The sequence below is a fragment of the Rhodamnia argentea genome, chromosome 4 (assembly GCF_020921035.1).
Source record: "Rhodamnia argentea isolate NSW1041297 chromosome 4, ASM2092103v1, whole genome shotgun sequence".
NCBI classification, from domain to species: domain Eukaryota; kingdom Viridiplantae; phylum Streptophyta; class Magnoliopsida; order Myrtales; family Myrtaceae; genus Rhodamnia; species Rhodamnia argentea.
Genome location: NC_063153.1, coordinates 4353010 through 4367409, shown reverse-complemented (window position 1 = coordinate 4367409; position 14400 = coordinate 4353010). Strand labels below are relative to the sequence as shown.

Sequence of the window (14400 nt, the reverse complement as noted above, 5' to 3'; positions counted from 1 at the left end):
TTGATATATGATTGTAAGTTATTAGTGTTGTTAACGTTATATGTAAAATGATTTGCTGGAAGTATATTATTTTTATAAAGGTGCATAGTGATTGTTCGATCCGCTTAGAAGAAATGTATTACTCATCGAGCCGTGTTAGCTTACTCCTTTCATCTTACTTGTTTTTCGGGTTCTTCAGTGTTGCACAAGTAGGAGAGCGCTTTGTTAGTAGGGGGGATTTTTGATAGGGGATTTTTTTGTATAAGTTGTATGTATAGCTGATGAGCTTCTAAAATATTTGTTGGCTACGCGTATCTTTTTGTTGGTTCATAGAAGGCTCTGTTACTATAACCGAATGACCTTTTTATATATATCTGAACGTACGTGTGTATATATATATCAGGTTAAACAGGTTACTTTTTGAGGCTGCATCCTTTGAGGTAAAGGATGGCCGTGGTCATTACCCTATTCTCGTAGGAATTGGGGTGTGACAGAACCAACTGTGGAAGCCACCTTAGAACGAAGCGAAATGACCGCCGGTACCTTTCCAGTCAATGGTGTCGCTGAAAGTCCCTATTGCGACCAATCTAACTCCAGTGCCCATATCAGTGAATGTTCAGCCTCTATTCGATCCAGTAAGCGTTTGTCAATTCGCTCTTTCTGCTTGTGTTCGACTTCTAAATTTGCAATTTTATCATAGCACATCGATAGCCTCATTCCCTGTAACCATGGGATCCTCTACTGAGCTCCATGAAAGCAGGATGTCTCTCGCACCCAAAGATGAGCTAAGCAACATGAGTGAAAGGATAAATGGGAAGAATTTTGGCTTAAGTAAACTACAAATGTCAAAACTTGTGTACGGTGCTCATTTTAGTGTCAAAACTTTCAAAACGATCATTTAAGTGCCAAATTTTTTTAAAAACGTTCACTTCAGTGCCAAAACTTTCAAAACGATCACTTAAGTGTCCAAAATTTTTAAAAACACTCAGTTTAATACCAACTCCGATTTGAGCTGACGCGCCGGTTCTCTCTTACCTTTTCACTACTTCAATTTCATCTTTTAGAAGGGGCACAATCGCGAGGCTGAGCGTGCCACACTTGCATCTAATGCACGTCAGTATGACTTACATGGTGTGAAGTCATGTGTGTGTCGAATTTTTCGGTGGGGGTTAAGAGAGAGGGTTTATCATTAGTTGCTTGGCTCTTGAAGAAATTACGCATTTGTTGTTCCGCACAAGTTGGATCCAACGTACGAGGAGAATGTCCGAACTGGCCAAGGCAGCGGCCAGTGAGGTATTTTTTCTTTTGTGCCAACATGTACCATTTTTTGACTGCTTGACCGTCATAGGAAGTGAAGACAGCTTTTGGTACTTAATTATATACACGGGGTTAGTCCATGGCATCTTCGTATTCTTCGCTGTCTAAGATAGACAAAAATGGAGAATCGTGGGGAAATTCGTGTGGAGAAGAATTCTCTCATATAGCATCAAGAGATTTTATTTATTCATTACTTCGTCAATCATTTTGTTTAGCCATGATGCCATGAGCCCCATCACCCAGAAATTTCAAATTGGTCCTCTGTTGTCTGCATAAATAAACTAGAAGATGTTGCAACTGAAAAGCACCAAAGCAGCACAATTTTTCTCCAGAAAGAAACTTGAAAGGACAAACTTTCGAAGTCCCTCAATTTCCAACAAAACATGGCCATGAAAGTTGAGGCTGTCTCCACAGAGACCATCAAGCCTTCCTCTCCAACTCCATCTCACCTCAGGAACTTCAAGCTCTGTCTCCTTGACCAACTGGCTCCTCCGTTTTACGTTCCGGTCATCCTGTTCTACTCCTCTCCCGATGACAAGGTGGTGCCGAACTCTGCCTCGATCACAGGACACTTGAAAACTTCGCTCTCCGAGGCGCTTTCCCCCTTCTACCCTCTAGGTGGAAGGGTGAAAGGCAATGCCATCATTGATTGCAACGATGAGGGGGCCCTCTATTTGGAGGCGAAAGCTCACTTCGAGTTGTCCGAAGTCCGGTCAAACCCAGACATCAATCAGCTGCAGCAATTCCTCCCATTCTCTCCTTATAGAGTCGTTCCTAACATAGAGAAACAGGTCATTGTAGGGATCCAAACCAACTTCTTCGACTGTGGTGGGATCGGGATTGGCATCTGCATCTGTCACAAGATCGCTGACGCCGCGTCGGTTTCTGCTTTCCTCACCACATGGTCGGAAATTGCTCTCAATGGCATTGACGGTGAAGCCAGCCTCATCACTCCCTTCTTGAAAGCATCTGAGCTCTTCCAACCAAAGGACATAAACTTCCAAATGCCATATGGATATGGGGCCATCAGCAAAGAGAAGCTTTCAACCAAGAGGTTTTGTTTCGACGGTGAGAGCTTGGCACGCTTCAGGGCCAGGTTTGGGAGTGCCACTCCTACTCGCGTTGAGGCGGTGACCGCCCTCATTTGGAAATCCACCGTGGAGGTGGCGAGGAAGAGGCCAGGGTGGAACGAGAAGTATCCCCCATCATCAGCGGCGGTACACCCGGTGAACATCAGAAGCAGATTGAGGCCACAACCATTGCCTGAGAATGCCTTGGGCAATCTATTGCAGAACTCTGTTGCACCAATGATAGACGCAAACGAGGAAGTTGAATTGCAGGACTTTGCAGGCATTCTCAGAAAATCAATGAGGGCAATTGATGGCGAATATTTGAGCGCGCTTCAAGATGAGAGGGGATTGGCCAAGGCCCACGAGAACCTCATGGCGGCACCGAAGCTGGCGGGGTTGTCTGAGGAAAAGATCGAGATCTACGGCTTCAGCAGCTGGTTGAGCTTTCCTTTCTACAAGGTGGATTTCGGCTTGGGAAGGCCCACTTGGGTGTGCACGACCAGTTTTCCGATTGCAAATATGGTGTTTTTAATGGGAACGAAGTGCGGGCAAGGGATCGAAGCTTGGATCACATTGACTGAGCATGACATGATCGAGTTCGAACGCAACGATGAGTTGCTACAGTTTGTTTCGCCGAGCCCTTGATCATGAGAAACGCAACCGATGAAGATAGACATCCCTTCTGGTTTGTTTGTTGATTTGCTTTGTTTATTGATTTGCTCGATAAAAGGTTACGTACGTTCTTTTGCTTTGTTAGATGTCATCAACTGGTTAAATGGTTTGTGCATCTTGGATTGCTTATTCGTGTGTGACTGTGATTCAAACTACAAATAAAAGGGTACAAAAAAGAAGAGGTCCACATGCCTTGACGGTATCATTGTCAAGTCATAAGATATTCAAAATGAGTAAATAACAAATTCAGACACCTCGATAAAAAAATAAATAAATAGGAAATTGAAATCTTGTTGTTGCGGACGGGACGGGTGCTCGCGGACAGCGGACTCGCGATCTAACATAGGCCGACAAGGACTCGACGGGGTTCTCTCGGCCTCAGATTATACGGTTGCCCACGGTGAGGGTGTAGGGCAGCAACGATGAAGCAAGCACAGGGACTTAGAATTGTGCTAGAAGGACTGACAAACTGGTGGAGGAACTGCGATAAAGGAAAATAATTGATCTTTTATGCTCTGCAAGCACAAGTCATTCTAAAGAAGACAAATCTCCTCCGCCTCAGAACATGACTCCCCAAATTCTTTCACCAATTTCGTTGCGGAATGAAGTCCACAAATCTATGCACGCTCCTTCTGCTGCGTTGACCAAATACAGTCTTAGATTTAACTAATGATTTTGGATGGACTCGTGCACGGATATGGAGTGCGCTGCCTGTGTCGATGCGTATTCGCCTGGACTGCCTTTGCGGCATCGCAGGAACGGAGGAAACTTGCCAAGCAATCTGCAAAAAAGAAAACGCAAAGAATGCAAGGATATCGTCTAGGAAATTGATGATTTAGCTGTTATGGACTTTCAAACGTAGGCAAACAGCCCAGCGGATCCACGTAGCCAGCGGCAGAGAGGGCTGCAACTTCGGTGTTGATACTGAAAGGTATCCTCGTGCAAGGAACACGACTGAGGGGATCACAGAAGGATTGCCATGGCGACATCGTCAAAGGGCCAGCGGGGGCGGCTTGAGGCATCACGGCCTGTCGAGCACATTGGCATCTCACCAGAATAGCTCGCCGATTGACTGGAACTAGCCTAAATTGCTGCAACAACTAAAGCTCAGTAGAAAATCTGCAAAAATCTCATGAACTTGTGAGAGATAAACTGAAAGCTTTGCCGGCACGAAAGAGGTTTGGTGCGGACGATCAGTCGGTGAACGCCTGCACGAACAGAGGAGGTTCAAGGCTTGGTGGATTCCAATCGAATTTCTTCAACCCTTTCTTTGTTGACAAAGTTTTATACGCAATCCACAGAATCAATTTTGTCCTCTTTCCTCATATACGTTTCCGCAAATGCACGTGCAAATTCCTCAAAGATTATTGCCGATTATTCATTATGTGACCAAATCTTGGTGACTTGAAAATCAACATTTTTTACCTGTCACACATGATTGCGGTCACCACACTCTTAGTCCAGTTAATTCAGTGCTTTTAATCCACCCACCACCAATCCGAACTACAACCCAATATCATGTAATATACTCCTAATGACTACATGCAAGTTAATTAATATCTTTGTTTAGGGGCCGGGAGCAGTCCCCAATTTTTCTGTGCAACATCTATTTAAATGGGACACCAAAATTTAGATATCAATAGTTGCCTCTCTTTGAGTGGGAGCTCACAGAGGTTTCGCTCAAAGGCCAAAATGGAAACCTAAATTTTGACCATGCAAGCATGTTCTTTTTGTTGGGATTGCCAGTCCCAATTTCTGATGCAATAAGTATGATGCACGAATGCAGAAACACTGAAGCATCTTAATTCTATGGATTGGTAAGAGAGGCTTAGCGTATGGTTCGCACACTCAACATTCATGTTTACGCTTCTAAATGGTTCGTGATGGTGACAATTCCCTTAAGCCCCAAATTTCTCTAAAAAGTAAGGTTTTCAAGGTACAAGTTGCCTGTCTATTACCAGGGGTTTCCCTAGGATGCGAATCAGCACGAGATAGGTGGAAGGTTTGATTGATGTGCTTGTGTTTTGGTTCAAGCGGTGCCATTTCTGTCTATCGGGGCCTACTCATTCATGGGCCTACGTGAGCCGGTATCTTGTCTCTTGGGGGCCCGCCCATTCGTGGCCATCACCATGAGTCGGTAGCTTGTCTCTTGGGGGTCTGCCAATTCGCAGCCATCACCATGAGTTGGTAGCTTGTCTCTTGGGGGTCTGCCCATTTGCAGCCATCACCATGAGTTGGTAGCTTGTCTCTTGGGGGTCTGCCCATTCGCAGCCATCACCATGAGTAAGTAACTTGTCTCTTTTTGCAGCCATCACCATGAGTCGGTGACTTGTCTCTTGGGGGTTCGCCCATTCGCAGCCATCACCATAAGTCGGTATCTTGTTTCTTGGGTATCCGCCCATTTGCGGCCATCACCATGAGTCCGTATCTTGTCTCTTGTGGGTCTGCCCATTCGTAGCCATCGCCATGAGTTGGTATCTTGTTTCTAGGGGTCCCGTCCATTCGCGACCATCATCATGAGTCGGTATCTTGTCTCGTGGGGTCCGCCCATTCCCGACCATCATCATGAGTCGGTATCTTGTCTCGTGGGGTCCGCCCATTCGCGACCATCGCCATGAGTCAGTAATTTGTCTATTAGGGGTCCACCCATTCGGGGCCATCACCATGAGTCGGAAGTGGACTCGAACCTTTCTTCGGTCGCCTATTATAGCAATGCCTTGCTATCTAGGACCCGAACCATTCTTCAGTCGCCTAGTATAATAGCAAAGATTACATGACCGGGACCCGAACCTTTCTTCGATCGCCTTGTACGATAATATATTACCTAATCAAGACCCGAACCTTTCTTCGGTCGCCTGAAATGAGGGCTACTTGTCTAGGACTCGAACTTTTCTTCGGTCACCGGGACTAAGGGCAGAGTTTCGTTGTCTAGGACCCGAACCTTGCTTTGGTCGCCTTGAGTGTGTTGTAGCTAGCATTATCACCTAGAGGGGGGGTGAATAGGTGATTTTAAGGTTTTTAAGAAAATTAATGCGGAATGTAAATAAGTATGCTCAGAGTTTTGTTCGGATGATGATAGCTAGTGAGTTTAGAGAGGTTCTTAGATGCAGGGCTTTGCACAATTTAACTATCATAGTAAGCAATCAGAGAGAGTAAGAGTAAGAGATTGTGCATATAGGATTTATAGTGGTTTGGCTTTATTCAAGCCTACGTCCACTTCTCACGCTGGCAGCCAATTGACTAGATTCCACTAGTAAATAGCTTAGAGGTTACAATTCGATGAATAGACTTCTTGTCTAATACTCTTACACTTGTATATTCTTCTCTAGGTATTACAGTGTAGGATCAAAGGTACGTGAATGATGTGAAGCTCTCTTTATGTTGGAATTTTGAATTCTTTTCCCTCCTTCGTACGTTGTTCAGCCTTGAAGTGTCATTTTGTACTCTCCCATCTCCAAGTTCCTGTTGCAAGATTTTCAAAGGATTGCTCTCCAAAACTTTTCCTTTTGGACGAGACTGTCTATAAAAGATTTCGTAGCCGTTGAGGTCGATAAAGGAAAGAGTCCCCTTTTGGATCATATAGCCCATATAATTGTGATCCTGAATTTCTATAGATAGATTACTCCATTAAGTGAGTCATCCTTGTCTCCTTTAATCCGCATCCTTGATTGATTTTCATGATTGAGAATCTCCAAGTATGAATCCAATTTGATTGCTAGCCATTGCAATGATATAATATATCAATTAAATCATTTTGAAAATATCTCTTTATAATCCGGTCGTTGCACGTGAAATACTCTTCTCGGGGCTTGAGATCTTTCCAACGTCTCAGCTTCTTGCTTAACATCCGAGCTCGATACATCATTTGAGTCTCTCAGAACAATGTCTAAACATTTTCTGCCAGATTCCATCCTATGTAATTCACACCTATGGATAATATGTAAAATAAGTATTTCATTACATTAACTCAGGTAAAGAGATTATGGATTGTTTTGTCAACTTCAAAATTTATTAGGGAATTTTCTCAAAAGATTGAGGGCTGCTTGTTTAGGCCCTGAGCCTTTCTTCAGTTGCCTCGACATGGTAGAGTTTTGTTTCCTAGGACCCGAACCTTTCTTCGATTGCCTGGAATGAGCTTGAACGTATTGAATTTGTCAAGCGTTAGCAAAGGGAATGTCACCTCACCTGCACAGGTAAAATGAAATTTTGGGGGACAAATTGCACTTGGTCGAGTGTCAATATGTTAGGAAAGAGCACCTGGACTCATCGGGCTATTTTGAAATTCATGTTCTACCTGCACATCTCGTGAGGTAATCATTAGGAAACATGCCTGGATCTACGTCAGTTAGCTCAAAAGGAGTTCGTTCTTGGCACCATCGCCAAAGGCCGAGCTGACTATATTCTACGTGTCTTTTCATCCGAGGCAAGATTCAAAACAACACATGTGCATAGACAAAATGAGTATTGACGCTATTTGTTTTCAATGAATTCGCTTATATTATCATGCTTCACTAGGGAAGCTTGTCCAACATGATTAGAACAACTATTCTGATGCAGTTTATGCACAACTATTCTGTCTAGTTTGCACTACCAATTCTATTCAAGGAGGTTAAAATATTGTGAATCCCTCGAATGCGAACCTCATTCCGAAAGGGCTTTCACTCATTCTCAAGAAAAGTTATTTAATATCTTTGTTTAGGGGCTGGGAGCATTCCTAATTTTTCTATGTAACGTATATCTAAATGGGACATCAAAATTTAGGTGTCAACAAACCTTAAAAACCACAATAATTTGAAAAATAGTCCGACCTGTTACAGGTTAGATTAATAATTATAATGATTTTTATATCACCAAATATAGTAGATAATGCCAATATATTCGAAATAAATTATTAGATAAGAATCAATTCAAAATACGAAAGTAATCAAATTAAATCGCTTCAGATAAGATAATTATCTAGTTTAGAGATATGCTTCTAAATTTGAACGGATAACGATGGATCACAGACTGCGGTGGACGGCTGGATTGTAGTGGTTGATGGTAGACTAACGAGAAAAGTACACTAGAAGTGTCATAACTTGTGTGCGGCGTTCACTTGAGTGCCATAACTTTCAAAACGTTCACTTAAGTGCCATAATTTTCAAAATCGTGCACTTGAGTGCTACGTTGGAGCAAAATCGTTCACTTGAGAGCTACAGTAACTTTTTTCGACGTGCCACGTCCACTTTCCGGCGTGCTATAGTAACTTTCCGCGCCTGCCACGTCAGCCTTTCGGCTTGCTACAGTAACTTTTCCGACGTGCCACATCAGCTTCCCGGCTGCCACGTCAGCTTTTCCGGCTGCCACGTCAACATGGCACTCAAGTGAACGATTTTTGAAAGTTATGGCACTCAAGTAAACGCCGTACAAAAGATATGGCACTTCTAGTGTACTTTTCCCGCAGACTAACAGTGAGATTTGTGGTGGTCCACGGCCGTCGCTTAGGGGGGGTCTCCGAACTTCGTCGGACGAGTCTCAAACAACACGACTCATCTGAATCGTCAGGACAGCATCTTCACCATGGACACGGTTGGATGGACAAAATTGATTCACTGATCATAGTGGCATTGAAGTTCCCTTTTGAGTGATAGGTGATAGGTCTTGCATAGGTGATCCTCAATGGACGCCGAACACCAATAACATCAAGATGTTAGATGCGTGACACCAAGGGAGACATGGGCTGACCTTAGGTGATGAATTTCCTTCGCCCAAGGCATCACCTCCATTTATCTTCCAGAGAAACTTGGATGCGGGAGGACCCCAAGAGAAAGCGGATTTGTGCTAATCCGCAGGTGATCATGAGATACGGCTGCAGAGGGGTCGGTGACGCTCGACAATGCTGGACTTTCTCCGTCGTCGTGTTTGGGCTTCGTCGCGGTTCAGCAGGGACATCAGCGAGGAGCATGCCTGCGTTGGGAGCGTGGCGACGGCAGCGGTGGTCGGAGATCACCGGGGAGAGCTCTCCCCTCTCTCTCTTTCTCTTCACATAATTTTCTAATAGGATTCCCCCTAAATTGTGAAGCCTAAGCGTGCTCAAATTGAAAACCTTAGGGTTTCACAACTTTTGCCTATTTACGAAATAGTCCCTCAAATTTTAGATATTTACATTTTGGTCCCTGGAGATAAAGATTCTGTGCAATTAAGTCCCTAATAATTCGGTTAGCCCCATGGTGTGAGTTGGGCCGAATTTCAACTTATTCACGGGCTTGTCTGTTCTTTTTGGGCTTTTTTCCTATTAATAAATTTTTAATTAAAAGCCATTTTGAATAATTAACTTTAATGGCTGAATTAAGCTCCAAATAGCCCTAAGACCATTATAAATTTCAGCTAAGCCCTCCCTCTATTGCTGGCCGTATCTTCCATGGGTTCTTGCCCGCCCGTGTGTCAATTTCAGGTCTACTTCCACAGCCGATCCAATAAAATGCAAATATGATGCATGCGGGAAATTAAACTAAACTATATGATAATGATTTAATTATTTTTGCTAGGGACTAAAGTTAGTCCCTCATTTTTATGCAATAAATAATTAAATAAAAATCCAAAAATCTAGGTGTCAATAATGCATACTTTGACTCGTCCATCCTTCTTTATGACAAGAACGATGTTGGCAATCGAATCAGCATAATGGTTAATTTCAATGAAGTTTACCTTGTAGAGGTTCATGACTTCTGCGTCAATTTCTATGACACCTGTAGATTTATCCTCGTTAGCTTTTGCTTCTTGGGAGGTATACTCGGATCGATAGGCAAAGCATGCTCAACAATTTGGGGGTCTAAACTGGATATATTCACGTAGGACTAGGCGAAAACATCTTGGTATTCCTTTAAGAATTCTATTATTATGGCCACTCCTATTTTGGAGAGACTGGCTCCAATCTTAACTTCTCCGATATTCGGATTATCACCAAGATTTACACTATCTTCTCAGCTATTAATAGTCATGATTCCTCATAACTATTCTAGTCACCCTGAATATCCCAATGAGATCCATCTTCAGAATCATAATATGGCGAATAATCTTCGAACAGTTCCGAACCACAAATGTATCTATCATGAGCATGCAAAATGTGATTCCTAATATGACAAAGAAAGGTTAGTATGCACCATGTTGATGATGATGCATGACATATCATGCATGAAATTTTGAAAAAATCATTTTCGAATGATAGTTTTGGAAAAAGGTTTTGGGAACTAGTCCTCGTATACTTGGACATCTTAGTTACAAAAAACTATTCAGAAATCGGGAAGCGTATAGAAGCCCAGGCCTCAATAATCATCAAAGGGTTGGTTTGGTGTACTTTCACTCGTCCTTAGTAAAATATATGATAATAAGGTCATATTACAACTAAAACATTCAAGGATCAAGGACACAATATCCAATATGCCATTTTATTACAATGCATAATAATGCAAAAAATATCAATCCCAAATTGGGAGGAAGAAATAAATGCAACTAAACAATGCAAAGGGAAATGGGAGCAACCCTACTCCGACAGGCTGGCATGTCCTCCAAGTGAGTCGGATACATCCTCGATGATGACGTTCACGGCATCTTCGTTGAATAATCCAGAAATACCCTTAACCGATAAGTCTTCGTCTTGAAGCACCTTCGGGGTGTTGATCAATGTTCGATTGAGTTCCGAAAGGAGTGAACTGTTGGGGCTCACAATACAATCCAGAGGGGGGTGAATAGGTTACTTGAAGAACTATGAAAAATATTTGCAGAATAAAATAAGTTCGACTTCAAATATCTGGTCAAATATCTACAAAGACATTGTAGAGATCAAGTCAGCAAATGTTTGAATTATGTGAGATGCTTGTGTGCTGAAGTGCATATAGATTACGACAAACTAGAGCACACAATAAACTTCTAGTCAAACATCGGCAAAGACATATTATAGAAATTAGGTCGTGCTATTGTTTGAAAAATGGTAATGTTTACGAACATGTAGTGCTTATAAAGAGGAGATAGAAGATTTGCAAACAAATATATAGTGGTTCGTTTTATCCCCATGCCTACATCCACTCTTAAGACTAACAACCATAATAAAGCTGGAATCCACTAGTAGTTGCTCAACAAGTTACAAATTGGCAAGCACCGATCCTTTCACTTGATAAATCACACTATCAAGACTCAACTGTATTCTTACTCTTGTACACTTGATCTTTCGCACAATTACAACATATAAATATCACAATAGCGAAGATCTTTCAAGAGAACAAAGAAACAACGACAAGAAGAGTAGCTCACATCAAATATTGCATTTTATATTGTGCTCTCTCTAACATTTTGGCTTAGATGGTCTTTCATTATATAAATAACTTCATTCTTCCCGTTGGAGAGGTTTAAGAAGTCCAACCGTTGTTTCTGACACTGTGATGAAACTATTGCTATTCTGACCGTGTTATGAAAAAGCTAACAGATGCTTGCTCCTGTTCCTTGATAGATATTCTGATCTTTCTTTGCAGATCTTTCCGCTAGAAAATATCCCTATGGCATTTTGATGATTACAAAACCACCTCTATTTCTAATGTCTACCATGTTGACATTTGTTTTTTAGTCATTTCTTTTTAAAAAATTAATTAAAAAATCCATAAAATTCACAAAATTGCAAAATCAACTTTGGAAGCTTTGGCGAACCACAAGGAATCATTTTTTAATAAAAAATAATTTTTGATATTTTTCACATTTTTCAATATTTTATATTAGAAAAATATGTAAAAAAAATAAGAAAAATAGTATTCTTGGCCACAAAAATACAGAAAAATAGTTAATATTTATATCTTAATTTTCTCTTCATTTTGGACATTTAAAATTTGAAAAATTAAATTTGGAATTACAGGTATCTTCTTGAGCATAACCCCAAATTGAGCCAAAAATTACATTTTGAGTCATTTTATTTTCACTTTTCACTTTTCCTAGGTCATGACATCTGCCTTTAATACCTTATATTGCATTTTAGTCCAATCGTTTGAGAAATTGCACAATTTATGCAAAAAGGACCAAATTGAACTTTTTATTTTCAATTTAGTCCCTAGATATTACTCTTAAGTGTAATCAACCAAATTTTATAGATGATCATGCAAAACCAAAACCACTACCTTATGCTTTTCGTCATTCTGAACCTATTGGTGGGATCAAAGTGGATCGATTTTGTCATTAAGGGTTTGGATTTCCCAAAATTCATTTTTCGGGTCAAACTAAAATTTGAGGGTTTTGTATAAATCAGTACCAATTATACCCAATTTTATAATTTCAAATAAAAGTAAGACCGAGGCCCTCCCCAATTAGTGGATTAACTAATCCAGAGTCAAGTGACTTTGCAATAGGAATTCTATACTCTTCTAAAGTTGGGATAAGCTCATGCTTACCGAATATGAAAGTGATAGTCTTCGAGCTCCAAACGCGGACCAACGCATAAACCAAGTAGAATTGAATCCCTATATCTGGCAAAGGAAGCATTCAGCCGATGCGGAGCTTAACGGTTTCACGGTTGTCCACCCCCAATTCATGCCACCATTTCTTCAATTGATCCTTCGGTGATGCAATGATTCGAACTTCCCCCATAATGCATAGCTCGAGAGAATGTGACTCACCTAAATTGTCTTGAACCGACTCAAAGAGTAAGTAAGCGAAAAAGAGAAAGGTTCAGGAAGCTACCGCCTTTAGAAAACTGAAAATAGCAAACACATAGACATACGCATGAAATGCTTCGTGAGGTTCGATTTCTATCTAATATGGCTTGACGAAGTGGAGCTCGAGGAATATCCGGACCAAATCACCTTGGTTTGCGATTAAATCGAGGTCCCCGTCAACTCTGGCTCAGCCAAGTAATGACTCGCATCACATGGTTATGATGGAAGTGGTAACTCTTGGCATCGATTTAAAACTTTGGGACTCAAGAAGTGAGACTCAGGCCAAGTGGTTGTGGCCGAAGTGCCCCCAATTGAATACCATCCTAAGCCTAGCCATTCAAGTTCAATGGCAGGTATGTGTGCTCATTGTTATGCTAAAAAAAGTCATGCACAAGAGTTTATAGCAAAGCAACGCTTCAATATAAACCAGAACATTCATTCCAACACCAATATGCATGAAAGATAGTTGGCAAATATTCCACCCCTTATCTTTCCAACTCTGCAAAACCATTTAACACCATAAAATGTGAGTTTCAATCAAGGTCGCCAAACCAATGGATATTCATGAAATTTCCAAAGGCCTAAGTCCACTAACCATTTTCATTTTTTGAAAATCAGGAGTTAACTTAATTTTTTTCTTTTTCAAAAAATTAAAGTCCTTTAAAATCTTTTATTTTTCAAAAAATTAGAAGAAATTCGGTTAACACTTTTAGTTTTCGCGAAAATAAAAAATTACTCCCCAGTGGAGTCACGAAGCTATCACAACAAAAAAATTAGGCAATGGATTATCAGGTTAATTAGGTGACTAACCTAGCACGAACTCTCCCAAGCCCTAACAATTCACAACTTTGGTTTTGTTCAAATGATTTAAAGTATGGAGCCACAACTAATCATTTTTGGTAGGTTGATTAGGAACCTAAATAAAATAGCGGAAAACTATTTTATTTCTACAAACCAAAATTTTTAAGTTCGAGGAGTTGGTTACACTAGTTAATTAAAACTAGTGCCCTTTCGGTACCTTACATTTCATGAAAAATCCAAAGTTTGGCAATTCAATTGATTGATTTTTACTACATGTTCGAATGGGGTTCATGTTCAAATGGAGTGATTCTAATATGCAAAAGGTAACTAATCAATTTAAAGCATGCATGATAAACACAAAACATAAAACATGACATAAAATGCAAGACAATTTATGCTAACTTCGTGCAAAAATCGTGAATGATATGGACAACACTCGAGCAATCATGCAAGTAAATAGATTAAACATGCAAGTTTAACTATCCTAAGACACATGAAAACTAAGCATGGTTTTCCAAATTACATATCATATCATGGCATGGCAAATGATATATGACACAAATATATATATATGATTTTTCAGAAAAAATATGGTGGGGGACATGAGTGATACTCGAAAATATTATGTGCCATAATATGTGGAATATGCAAAATATGATAAGGGAAACGTGGATAACATGAGATATGCAATAAGATGATGCAAAGATGACATGAAACACGCAAGATATGTATGGATGACATAAGATATGCAAGAATGTAACATGAGATATGGCAAGATGACAAGATATGCAAAAATATGACATGAGATATGGCATGATGATCGAATTTTGCACTTCCTCTTCAAATTTTTGGCAATACGAGATATTCATGAGGTTACACAAGATGGC

General features: G+C 40.8%; 2 protein-coding genes across 3 annotated transcripts in view; both read left to right on the top strand.

Annotated features, from left to right (window-relative positions):
- Nucleotides 1-14400, top strand: part of LOC115730703 (U3 small nucleolar RNA-associated protein 25-like) — a 321158-nt gene that overhangs the window by 76218 nt on the left and 230540 nt on the right. The gene's annotated exons all lie outside the window — the stretch shown is intronic.
- Nucleotides 1680-2808, top strand: LOC115750797 (stemmadenine O-acetyltransferase-like). Its single transcript, XM_048277508.1, has 2 exons — nucleotides 1680-2646; nucleotides 2801-2808. Exons 1-2 carry the CDS (start codon nucleotides 1680-1682, stop codon nucleotides 2806-2808), a joined length of 975 nt encoding a protein of 324 aa, XP_048133465.1.